Genomic DNA, 13272 nt, shown 5'->3' on the forward strand with positions numbered 1-13272 from the left:
CATTAACAGAAAACACTAACTAGGTTTTGTATTTAATATGAAATGATTGCAAATAATTAGTTCAAACCTTAGACAAGCAAAATATGATCTTATAATTTTCTAAATTAACTGTACCTCATCTTAACTCCGTCACACATATTGACAGACATAGTCAATCAAAATAACATTGATCTTATGTATGGAGAATTTTATTAGAACACAGTTCAGCTGAACACCAGTCCAATGTATTAACTGAGGTGTCCTTTCTTCTTCCAAAACCTTCTAATTGTCAAACCTTTTCTTTCCAAGATATTCATTGCAGACAGAGAGCAGTTGGCACGCTAACTGTTCACTGTCTCAGTCACTGGTTACAGGCAGAAACTGATAAACAAATGATAAGTGAGAATAGTTAGTACTTTTCAGTTCTTTGTAACCAGGTCGGTGGCACTACGACTGACTCTGGGGCACAACAGAAAAGGATAAAGACAAACAGGATCTTAATGAGAGGAGACTCAATAGTTAGGGGGACAGATAAGAGATTCTATGGCCGCTATTGGGAATCAAGGATGGTGTGTTGCCTCCTGGGTGCAGGATGTCTCAGAGCAGCTGCAGAACATTGTCAAGGGCAAGGAAGGGTTTAAACTAGAATGGCGGGGGGAGGGGGTGAGATCCTCAACAACAAAGAGGCAAGTGCAAAGCTGGAAGGAGATTGAGTAATCAGAAATAGTAAATTGAAGAGACAGGTCAAGCTGGAACGCAACAGGGAGCAAGCAATGCCTGTTGGATTAAGTTACATCATCTATTTCAATGCAAGAGGGCTGACAGGTAAGGGAAATGAACTCAGGACATGGAAAGGTACGTGGGACTGGGATATTATACCGTGACAGAAACATAGCTAAGGAAGGGACAGGACTGGCAACTTAATGTGCCAGGGTACAGGTGCTTTAGGTGGGACAGACATGGTGGAAAGAGGGGAGGGGGAGTTGCATTTTTGATTAAGGTGAGTATCACAGAGTACTCAGAGATTAAATAACTGAAGAATCATCCAATGAGGCTCTTTGGGTGGAGCTACGAAAAAGGAATGGGTTACAGGAATCACCTAAACAAATTTGCAGGGATACTGGGGAGACTTGCAAGAGCAATAGGGTTGTCATTAGTAGGGGATTTTAATTTTCCTAACATAGACTAGGACTGCCAGCGTATTAATTACTTAGATGGTGTGGAATTTCTTAAGTGCTTTCAGGAAAGTTTCGTCAAGCAGTAATAGAAGGTCCGACTCAGGAAGGGGCAAAACTCGACCTACTCTCGAGAAATAGGGCAGGATAAGCGATGGAGGTGACAGTGGGGCAGTACTTTGGCACCAGTGACCATAGTTCTATTAATTTTAAAATAGTATGAAGAGGGACACAACTGGTCCACAGGTTCAAGTGCTAAATTGGGCAAGGTGAATTTTGATGGAATTAGACAGCAGCTTTCAGGGGTTGATTGGAGTAGTTTGTTTGCAGACAAAGGGACCTCCAAAAATTAGGAGGCCTTTAAAAGTGAGATAACTACAGTTCAAGGTGAAAGATGCTTCTTGTTCTGTACTGCAATATCACTGGACATCTTGTGCAGTGAGCTTACCCTTCAAATATTCCTCTGCTTCTTTTGGTGATATTTGGCGATCTGTTCAAAGGCTACATTAACCTTCTTGAGATATTTGAACTGATGGGTGTGAGAGGTTTGAGACAGACAGTGCTTTGGAATGACATCTCCCCTGTATGAGCACGAGAGAGGAAACAACACAGACAGCTCTGCAGGTGACCCGGTTCCAAGTCTGTGTGGAGACATCGGTGACTGTGACAGAGGAGGAGGTGAAACAATCCTGAAACATATCACACTGGAAGAGTTTGTCTCCTGTGTGGGTTCACAGATATTCCAGGAGCTCCAATAACAGTGTGAATGTGCTAGTACAGAAATCACACAGAAAGGCTTTCTCCTGTGTGAGGGTGTTTATGGACCAGGAAATACACTGACAGAACAAAAACATTGCATCTGAAGAAATTGTCCTGATTCATAAATTGTTTAATACATCTTTGGAAGGTTGATCACAAATTAACCTTTGAAGGGTTAATCCCGAGTGTGGATACTTTGATGGAGCAGGACGTTCCAAGATCTTGACAATGATTACTTACACACTTCACACATGAATGGTTTCTGCCTGTGTGAAAACACCAGTGATTACAGTGAGTCGAACTTGACACTGATTTGATACGTGCATCACAACTAATGGGTTTCTTTCTTGTGAAAACATTGAGGGTTGTGTCAACTCGACGACTTCAAGAATGATTTGTTACACAACTTGCAAAAGACTCGTTTCTCTCCAGTGTGAATCTTGGTTTGCCTCAATGAAGTGGGGAATGATATGTAACACACCTCACACTCGAACAATTTCTGTCATGTGTGAATGCGGTGGTGTATGTAGAGCTGTCCTGACCACAAGACTGGTTTGTTACACACCTCAAACCTGAATGCGTTCTCCCCTGTAAGAACCCTCTGATGCAGCAGCTGTCTTGCTAAGGTGGGGAATGATTTTTCACACTTGCTTTCTCCCATTTGTAAGACAGAAGAACTGGCATGAGCTGCAGAATGATATGTCACAAACCGTTCACTTTCTTTCCATTGTGGATACGTTGGTGTACACGGAGGCTTCCTAATTGTGAATATGATTTGTGACACATCTCACATTGGAATGGTTTCTCTCCTTTGTGGACACGTTGGTGTGTATGGAGGGCTCGTGCCTCTGAGAACGAATTGTCACACATCCGGCACTTTAACAATTTCTCTCCTGTTTGAATATGTCTATGTAAGCAGAAGTTTCCTGACTGCGAAAATGATTTGTTACATACCTGACAGTGGAATGGTTTCTTTCGTGTGTGAATACGTTGGTGTGTGTGGAGATTTGATAATGATGAGAATGATTTATTGCATTGCTCGCATCTGAATGGTTTCTCCCCTGTGTGAATCCTCTGATGGAGCATGAGTTTCAGTGAATTGGGGAATAATCTGTCACATACCTCACACTTAACCAATTTGGCTCCTGTGTGAATGCGATGGTGTATGTGGGGCTCTCTTGCATGTGAGAATGATTTATCACACAACTCAGAATTAAACAGTTTATCTCTTGTGTGGATGCATTGGTGTGTGCGGAGGTCTCCTGCTTGAGAGAACGATTTGTCACATACCGTACACTTAAACAATTTATCTCCTGTGTGGATAAGTTGGTGTTTACGGAGGTATCCTGACTGTGTGAATGATTTGTCACACACCTGACAATGGAAAGGTTTCTCCCCTGTGTGGACACGTTGGTGTGTGTGCAGGTTTGATGATGATGAGAACGATTTGTCACACACTTCACATCGGAATGGTTTTTCCCCTGTGTGAATCCTCTGATGGAGCAGGAGTCTTGATGAAGTGGGGAATGATTTATCACACACCTCACACTTAAATAAACTATCTCCCCTGTGAAGACGTCGGTGCGTGTGGAGCTGTCCTGACTGTGAGAACGACTTGTCACAGATGTCGCACTTAAACATTTTCTCTACTGTGTGGATGCGTTGGTGTGTACGAAGGGCTCCTGCTTGTGAGAATGATTGGTTGCACAGCCTGCACTGAAACAATTTCTCCCCTGTGTGAATACGTTGGTGTATGCGGAGGTTTCCTGACTGTGTGAATGATTTGTCACACACCTCACACCGGAAAGGTTTCTCTCCTGTGTGAATCCTTTGATGAAGCAGGAGTCTTAGTGAAGTGAGGAATGATTTGTCACATACCTCACACTTGAACAATTTCTCTCCCGTGTGAATACGTTGATGTGTGCGGAGGTATCCTGCCTGAGAGAATGATTTGTTACACACCTCACAATGGAAGGGTTTCTCTCCTGTGTGAACACGTTGGTGTGTGTGGAGGTTCGATGATGAGTAGAATGCTTTGTCACACAATTCACATCTGAATGGTTTCTCCCCAGTGTGAATCATCTGATGGAGCAGGAGTCTTGAAGAAGTTGGGAATGATTTGTCACACACCCCACACTTGAACAACTTCTCTCCTGTGTGAATACTTCTGTGTACATGGAGATGTTCTGACCGTGAGAATGATTTGTCGCACACCTCACACCTGAATGGTTTCTCTCCAGTGTGAATCCTCTGATGGAGCAGGAGTCTTGATGAAGTGGAGAATGATTTATCACACACCTCGCACTTGAACAATTTCTCTCCTGTGTGAATACGACGGTGTACGCGGAGCTGTCCTGACTGTGAGAATGATTTGTCACACACCTCACAACGGAATGGTTTCTCCCCTGTGTGGATACGTTGGTGTATGTGGAGTTTTGACGATAGCGAGAATGATTTATCACATTGCCTGCACATGAATGGCTTCTCCTCTGTGTGAATGTGGTGGGACATGAGGAGGGTTGATGATGATGAGAATGATTTATTGCACATCGCAAGTGAATGTTTTTATTCCTATCTGAATGTGCTGGTCATTCATCAGACCAGATGGTCATCTATATTCCAGGTTACACGCCTCAGATTTGAACAATCTCTCCCTGGTATAACTGTGTCAGTGATACTGGAGCGTAATTGACTTCACTCACTATTGAAAATTTCCTCTACTAATGTAATTGCTATTATTTGAACAGACTTACACAGATGCACCTTGTACATTAAGAAAGATTACCAATTTCAGACTTGAATAGCCTCCAACTTATGAGTCGGTGATTCATGAAACTTGATGAATGATTGAAGCTCTCATCATAACTTTGAATTGCTCACACTTCTTCCCAGCCTCAACTCGACTGATCACTCACAGTCGAATGTTCAGAAAGGTTGGTTCTGTTGGAATAATCCACACCACTGACCAGTTTCAGATCTGATGATATGTCAAAGCCCCCCTCACCTGACTGATTTCCAGATGATGGTTCACTGCCCAAACCTCTTTCAGTCGAGCAATGATGTGATGGGACTAGATGTCTTCCAACAGATGTGCATTTGTCCCTTGAGTTATGGCCAAGATCTGTCTGCTGCATCTATGATCTCTGAATTCTCTAGTATAGGATGGTGCAATTCTTCTGTAAAACAAGAAAAGGCAGTACAATTTCATGCACATCCTCTCCTCCTTTGTGAAAAGCCTGATTTCTCAGACTTGTTTATTCACACCTGTCCATGATGTCACTGTTGCTGACCAGGTGAACATTTGTTGTCCTTTAGAATGGAGCTGTTTAACCATTACATTCTCCAGCGTGGTGTGGGGCTTTGGTAGTTGTGGTGGGGTGCTATTGTGAGAATGTTAAATCCAAAATGCTGCGAAGAAAGAACTTACAGCATTTGACCACAGCGATAAGTCAGATAACACTAAATAACCAGCTCCCAAACACACAGAAGACACAACAAAAGGAAATCACTCAGAATCCTCATACGCTCTGCGCCTCCCCGATAATTACACCTCACCCTCTCATATTCAGGAACGTGGCATCAACAAAACTCAGCCTGGAAATCAGAGGGAAATGCTTCCAATAAACACATTCAAAATCCAACGCACAGCTCCAGTCAACAGTTCAGCACAAAACACCGAGTAAACTTGCTCAGTAGGATCGTCTCACACAGCATTAGGGACATTTCTACTCGATTGTCCATTGCACAGTCAGACTTCCTCAACATCGGCGCGGCTGTTATGGGATAAAATTTCGACAAAAAAATCATACTTCTTTACTCACCATTTCCTCTCTTGGTTTCTCCGTTCTGAAAGGAAATGAAACAGCTCTGGAAGAGGAAGAGGAGTGGATGTGCTCTGAGATTGACAACTCTCACAGTCAACCAACATATTTAGAACTCAGATCATAGAACTGTACAGCACAGGAATGAGCCTTTCGACCCATGATATGTGATGAACATGACGCCAATTGAACCTAATCCCTTCAGCCTGCTCTTGGTCTATATTCCTTACACATTCATGTGCTTCTCTAAAAGTCCCTTAAATGCCCATAACTTATCTGCCTCCACCACGACCCCTGGCAGTGTGTGTCAGACTCCGACCAATCTTTGTGAAAAAAAAAACCTGCCCCTCACATCTCTTTTGAACTTCCCCCTCTTGCCTTAAATGCATGCCCCAGAGGTTTGACATTTCAACTTTGGAGAAAAGATTCTGACCATCAACCCTATCCATGTGTCTCATAATTTTATAGACTTCTATCAAGTCACCCATCAGCTTCTACCACTTGAGAGAAAACAAAACAAGATTTTTCTAGCCTCACCTTATCGCTCATACCCGACAATCCAGGCAGCATCTTGGTAAACCTTTTCTGTGCCCTCTTCAATGCCTCCACATCCTGTAACATAGTGATCAGAATTGAATGTAATACTGTAAGTGTGGACTTACCAATGTCTTACAATGCTGCAACATGACATCCTGACTCTTGTACTCAGTTCCCTGACCAATAACAGCAAACACGCCATATGCCTTCTTTGTCAGCCTCTGCCTTTATGTTGCCACTTTCAGGGAGCTATGGACTTGAACATCAAGATCCTTCTGTACATCAATGCTGTTCAGGGTCCTGCCATTAACTGTATACTTTTCCACCACATTTGATCTCCCAATATGCAGCACCTCACACTTGGATTAATTTCCATCTGCCATTTCTCCACCCATATCTGTAACTGATCTATATCCCACTATATCCTTTGACAACCTTTTCCGCTATTCATAACTCACCTGATCTTTGTATCTTCTGTAAACTTACTAACCCATATACATTTATATATATCACAAACAGCAGAGGTCCCAGTACATATCCCTGCGGAAAACCACTAGTCACGGAACTTCAGCCTGAAAAACACCTTCTACCACTACTCTCTGACTTCTATGGGCAAGTCAATTCTGAATCCATGTGGCCAAGTCACTGTGGAGCCCATGCATCTTAATCTTCTGGATGAGCCCACCATGAGGGACCTTGTTGAAAGCTATACTAAAATCCAAGTAAACACCATCCACTACTCTCCTCTCATCAATGATCTTTGTCACTTCCTCGAAAAATTCAATCAAGTTAGTAAGACATGACTTGCCCTGCACAAAGCCATGCTGACTTCCCCTAAATATGCTATGCTTTTCAAAATATGCATCCTATCCCTAAGAATATTCTCCTATAGCTTTTCAACAACTGATGTGAGACTCATTGGTCTATAGTTTACTGGATTATCCTTATTTCCCTTCTTGAACAGAGGAATAACATTAGCTATTCACCAGTCCTCCCGGATCTCTCCAGTGGCTATTGAGGATACGAGGATCTTGGTCCATGTCTCAGCAATCTCCTCTGTTGCCTCTCATAATTCCCTGGGGTACAGACCATCGGCTCCTGGGGACTTATCAATCCTCATGCTCTTCAAGAGATCCAACACCACTTCCTTCTTGATCTTAAAATGTCCTAGCATATTAACATGCTCCATACAAATCTCACTATCCTCCATATTCTTCTCCTGAGTGAATACTGATGCAAAGTACTCATTTAGGATCTCATCAATATCCTCTGCTTCCAAACACAAGTTCCTGCCTTGATCCTTGAGTGGCCCCATCTTCTCCCTAATTATCCTCTTGTTTTTAATAAATGAACAGAATACCTTGGGATTCTCTTTAACCTTGCTTGCCAAGGTCATTTCATGGCACCTTCTTACTCTCCTAATTCCCTGCTTGAGTACTTTCCTGTTTTCCTTTTGTTCCTCATGGGTTATGTCCATTTTAGCTTCCTGAACCTTACATACACTAATTTTTCCCTTTTGACTAAATTTACAACCTCCCTCGTTATCCAAGGGTCATTTACCATGCCATACTTGTCCTTTCTCCATACTGAAACATGCCGGTCTTGAACTCTCATCAGCAGCTCTTTGAACAATTCCCATATGTCAACTTTAGACTTGCCTGATAACAGCTCCTCTCAATTAACACTCCTTAGCTCCTGCCTAATGCTGACGTAATTTGTCCTCCCCCAGTTTAGTGCCTTCCTGCAAGGTCCTGACTTTTCCTTGTTCATAGCTATCTTAAAACTTAGGGAGTCATGATCACAGATTTCTGGAGCTTGGGAAACTGACTGGTGAAATGGAGGTGACTTTGAGCTTCAGGTCAGATGTAGTCTTTGTCCCATCTGAATAAAACCTCACCTGTCTTAGTCCCTCTGGTAAATGTTTGACAGAGATTTGTGGAATGACAACAGTATTCTTCAAATCTCAGAGGCTTTCAAATTGACAATATCAGTGTGGGATGTTAAGCCTTGATGCCTTTGACAGCAGATAAGAGAAGAGGGAGCGTATCAAAGATAGCGATGATGTGCAGTGGTGGGATCAGCAGGGATGAACTATTTACACTATGTTGCTTCACAAAAAAATGATTGGGAATCTGACTGTTTTTCACCCTGAAGCATTCTCTGTGTCACTGATTGGTTTTGCAATAAATATTGACCACATTTCATTCACAGACTCACATTGACAGTGGTGAAAATGTGTTGCTGGAAAAGCGCAGCAGGTCCGGCTGACCTGCTGCGCTTTTCCAGCAACACATTTTCAGCTCTGATCTCCAGCATCTGCAGTCCTCACTTTCTCCTCACATTGACAGTGGACCTATTTTCACTGCACTGACCCTTCAGTGTCCTGATTGGTTACTTGCTTCGAAAGCTGTGGTTGGATATTCAGCGATTCCAGGGACAGGCTGGTATGACATTGGTTTGAATACATTTTCGTGCATGTGGCGGAGTCATGGAGGGTAAAAAGAAACCTCTGACTTGACCAAAGTGTATCAGTTCAGGAAATCAGCCCAGAGAAAACTCTGAATGGGAAGGGGAAATATTTGAGAGGGAATCATGGGGGAAGAAGATGGTGGAAAATGTTGGAGATTACAAAGAGTCATAGAGATGTACAGCACGGAAACAGACCCTTTGGACCAACTTGTCCATGCCGACCAGATATCCCAAAACAATCAAGTACTACATGTTAGCATTCGGCTCGTATCATGGTCAAATTTACGCCACATGTTGGTCTGTGGCTTACTGAGATACAATTGGTCACCACTGGAAGGTCTTTACACTCCAGGATAGATTTCCTGTTTGCGCGCTGCGTGTTCTCAGTCAAATCCACAGATGTCAATCTGGCCTTTTTTTCTGACTACTGCCTCCTGCTGGCCTATCACTTTGAAGGATGGCTAATGAGTCAGCAAGGGAATGTGAAAGCTAAATGTGAAACTGTCGACACCAGGAACCATTCAGGAGTTCGAAAGGGATTACACAGTTTGGAGGACCATGAATCCCCTCTTTGAGTTTCCAGTCGACTGGTGGGAAACAGTCAAGGGGTTCTTTATCCTTTCAGGTGTTCAGAAGGTGAGACAGAGAGAGAGGGGCAAATTTTCCAAACTCCAGGAAAGCATGCAGAATCTACTGTTGCTGCAGATGATTATTGGGAACGTTTAGGGTGTAGGTTTGCTCGCTGAGCTGTAGGTTTGATATCCAGTCAAAAGTCAAAAGACACACTGACCATAAAACCTCATCAACAAATTGATGGTTTTTCTATTGAGCCACTAACATGGTTATGTAATTTATTTGGTGGGACAACAATAGACATTGAACACTGACTACGTCTCTAAAAACGCTGCGTCCACAACTTCCACATCACAGTGACCATTACAGCGGGTTTCACACAAAATAATCCAACATTTCAATTCCTTCCTCACACAAATATTCCTATAATTAGTGTTAAAATGTCTTATATTGAAAAATCATTATCTCTAATGGAAGAATGGGTGGCAACATTTATCAGTTTTGTCCCAAAATCTTGTGAAAACCCAACCTCCCCAAATATATCTGACATTGCAGCAAAAAATCACATTTGATAAGAAAATATTGGAGAAATTTTAGCTGGAATACCTTCTTGTGTTTGACGGAGAGAGGGACTGACTATCTCCTTAAACGTGAGTAAATTGCAGCCCCAAGCCCAGAATGCTCCCCCTTCACTGAGGTTGTTTTAAAAACCTCCACAGGGAATTCAGCTCAATTCACCAAACCCCTCACAATCCCGCTCCGAACTACATTACCCATGCTGCATGTGGGCCACACGCCTTCATCGTGAGGAGCGACAGTTTGGAATCAAGAAAGAACCTGTCCGTGGTCCCTGGCGGGAATTGTAGTTCCGTACCGCAAGCGTTTGGGAGTTCAAATCTGAGAGCGCGCGAGTTCGAGCGGTTGTTAACGTGGTCGGTGCTGGAAATGGAGGTGCGCCTCTGTTAATGGCGTCACCATGGCAACGGGAACCGGGATCATAACTTCTTATTCTGAAGAGTCCTTCAATTAAACTCCAGTTTTCAGTTTCGAAGAACGTTGTCACATTTGCAGTTTCTCAGATGGTAAGTCTATTATTTATCAGTCTAAATAAATAGTTTACTTGTAATACTGATGAGAGGGTAAAGTTTGCCAGTATCCGATCATGATGTCGTACCTCAGTTTATACGATTGTGTACTGAAGAAAATGGAGAGCCGTTTTCACTCCTACAGAGTGCAACTCCATGACTCTTTTAGGTCACTCTTCGGAATCTCTTTAAATTATCGTCTCTGACTTCTACTGATATACATTCTACCTTTGTTCTCAGTGGCTGGTGGCAAGGTAAAAATATAAAAGTTTGATATTCCCACTTTCAAATACATCTCCCCACTGGTTCTGAAGCTCCTGGCTTCCATTTAGGCCCTGTCTTGGTTAAAATTCAGATTTTAGATGCAGCTCTGATTTCAATATTGAAAAACACCATAAACCGACTGGGGAAGATGTAAAACACATTGAAGAGGACTGAAGTGGGAGTTCAATCACCCTGTTCTCTCACAGTGATCAGACAAGATTGCACGTTTCTTTGCTAGATGGTTTATTTGACCATATATATGTTCCTGATACAACTGGCACCATAAGCAGCCTGAAGGTACAAGAGGGGCACAGTAGTAATATGGCATTCATTAGTTATGGGAGTGGACAAATATTTTTGTGGCCTCCCTGGTGCCAGGATCAAATATGCAACAGAGTACTCACACAACATTCTTTGGTGGGAGGGTGAACAGTCAAAATTGTGGTCCTTTGGTACCAATGATTTCGGCTAGAAGGAAGATGTTATTCTGCAATGCATATTTAGGGTATGAGGTAGAAAGTTAGCAAGCCGGACCTCAAATGTAGTAATCTCTGGATTACTCTTGGAGCCTTGTGCTGGTGAGTTCAGGAATAGGATGATAAGACAGATGAATACTTAGGAGGAAAAATGGTACAGGAGGGTGAGCTAGGAGGATCTGACCAAAGTCGTCACTCTGTACCTCCAGGTGTAAGATTCTAAACATTTACCATTTTGGTATGAGGAGAAAGATACTGGAAATCACAGCTATTGTAACACCCAGTTCTTCTTTCAAAGTCCTAACCTCAGCTGGTGACAGGGATCCATATGGGGTTGTGAACTCCTTTATAACCATAGCAGAGATTCCTCCTCTTCTCTCTGTTGCTCAGTTTTTGCCATGCCTCCTGGAACTGCACATAGAGACTTTGCTTCACTGTATAAAAAGGCATTGCAGAGGTGTGCTTGCTTTCCAGGCTTGTATGAAGGCCACTTGTCCTGTTAGCAAAGAAAGCAACTATCATTGCATTATTTTTGGCACAATGTTGTCTGGCTTTTTAAAAAATTCTGTCTATACAAGAGATATGGTTTTCTCCAGGGGAGGCTATGTTCTTTTATTAAATTAATCCTCTCAGATCACCCCTTACATCTAGTTCCCCTCCTGTTGTTTGTTGGTATCCCATTGTCTCATTCTAATTTTTTCTCTACCTGTTTATTTTGAAAGTGTGCCTCATTCCAAGTTCTATTTCCCATCTTCATGGGGAGGCGATGGCCTAATGGTATTATTGCTAGACTATTAACCTGGAGACCCAGGTAATATTCTGGGGTCATGGGTTTAGATCCTGCCATGGCAGATATTGGAATTCAATAAAAATCGAGAATAAATAGTCTAATAATGACCATGGATCTATCGTTGATTGTCAGGAAAAACACATTTGGTTCACTTATATCCATTAGAGATGTAAAATGCTAACCTTTCCTCCTCTGGCCTCCATGTGACTCCAGATTCTCAGTAATGTGATTGGGAATGGGCAATGAATGCTGGTCTAGGCAGTGACACACACGCTGTGAACAAATTACAAAAAAATCTTAATTGAGAGTATAAGCTGTCACTTCCTGGTTGTAACTTTTTTCCCAGACTCCTTACAATTTCTATTCAGTTATAAGGTACACACATGTATTCTGGACTTTAAAAAAATCTTAATATTACCCTTCTAAACCTCCCTCGTTAGTCTTATCAAAAATAGATCAAGATCTCCAGCACAGTCTTCCGTAATTCCTAATATACCTTTTGGTCCAGCTGCCCTGGTTTGCACAACCAAACTTTCTAGCAACTTGTAGCAAAAGCCATTGGTTGCCTTCGGAATTACTGAATATATATTTAATTACAATCTAATACTGCTACTTTCAAGCTTCTCAAACTTAAAGGCAATTAAACCCTGACTTCTGTGAACAATCCCACTTCTGATACTAATTGTCAATTTTTACCAATTTTGTAATCACAGTAAGCTCATACAGGCAGTCAATGATTTATAGCAGATTTCTGATAGTTTCTTCAGAAACAACAGTTTGGAAATGGTGTATTAATAAGACAAAGAAAGAGAATAAATGATCTGTAACAGATTAGAATGCTTTACTGATCCCAAAGCCTTTCTATAGAATAGAAGGGGAGAGGCAGTGCACTCCCACCTCCCAGTTATCCTATTGTCTTTTGTGGTGATCATAGTCACAATAGTGTTTGATCTTCCCTCAGCCTGATGTAGGGGAACTCCTGGTCTTCCCCCAAGGAGATGGTGTGGCTTGTCTCCTTAGATCTTCCTTCTCCTTTCTTCCTTCTCCCCACACGGCTCTGCATTAGATCTTACTTTGGGAGCTGGCCTCCAATGCTATGTTGATTACCTTTCTAAACTCTGTTGGTCAGTGGGCATGGGACAGTTATTCATGACATCAGATGACTGTTGTCCCTGCCCACCTCCATTTGAAGGTTAGTTTTCGTTCCTTCTAAAACTGAACCTTCTTATTTTCACCACACTTCATTGATAATGTTAAATATTTGTCGTGAGTCAAGTCTTTGATGTTTCTTCTTTCCTACAGGGATTTATTTACATCTGGAGAACACTAATTATGAATGTGACA

At 42.3% G+C, this 13272-nt stretch overlaps 1 protein-coding gene across 3 annotated transcripts; it reads right to left on the bottom strand.

Moving 5' to 3' along the window:
• Positions 1 to 1411: 1411 nt before the first annotated feature.
• Positions 1412 to 10271, bottom strand: LOC122541580 (zinc finger protein 845-like). 3 transcript variants are annotated; one of them, XM_043678416.1, is made up of 3 exons: positions 10188 to 10271; positions 6272 to 6346; positions 1412 to 5089 (listed from the first exon to the last, which is right to left on the bottom strand). In XM_043678416.1, the coding sequence occupies exon 3, from the start codon at positions 4461 to 4463 to the stop codon at positions 2616 to 2618; it is 1848 nt and encodes a 615-aa protein (XP_043534351.1). In that variant the 5' UTR covers positions 4464 to 5089; positions 6272 to 6346; positions 10188 to 10271; the 3' UTR covers positions 1412 to 2615. The 3 variants fall into 3 exon arrangements, with proteins under 3 accessions (XP_043534351.1, XP_043534352.1, XP_043534350.1); XM_043678417.1 differs by lacking the exon at positions 10188 to 10271 and adding an exon at positions 9920 to 9941; XM_043678415.1 differs by lacking the exons at positions 6272 to 6346; positions 10188 to 10271 and adding an exon at positions 5735 to 5776.
• Positions 10272 to 13272: the final 3001 nt, after the last annotated feature.

This window comes from Chiloscyllium plagiosum, chromosome 37 (assembly GCF_004010195.1).
Source record: "Chiloscyllium plagiosum isolate BGI_BamShark_2017 chromosome 37, ASM401019v2, whole genome shotgun sequence".
In the NCBI taxonomy this organism is placed as follows: domain Eukaryota; kingdom Metazoa; phylum Chordata; class Chondrichthyes; order Orectolobiformes; family Hemiscylliidae; genus Chiloscyllium; species Chiloscyllium plagiosum.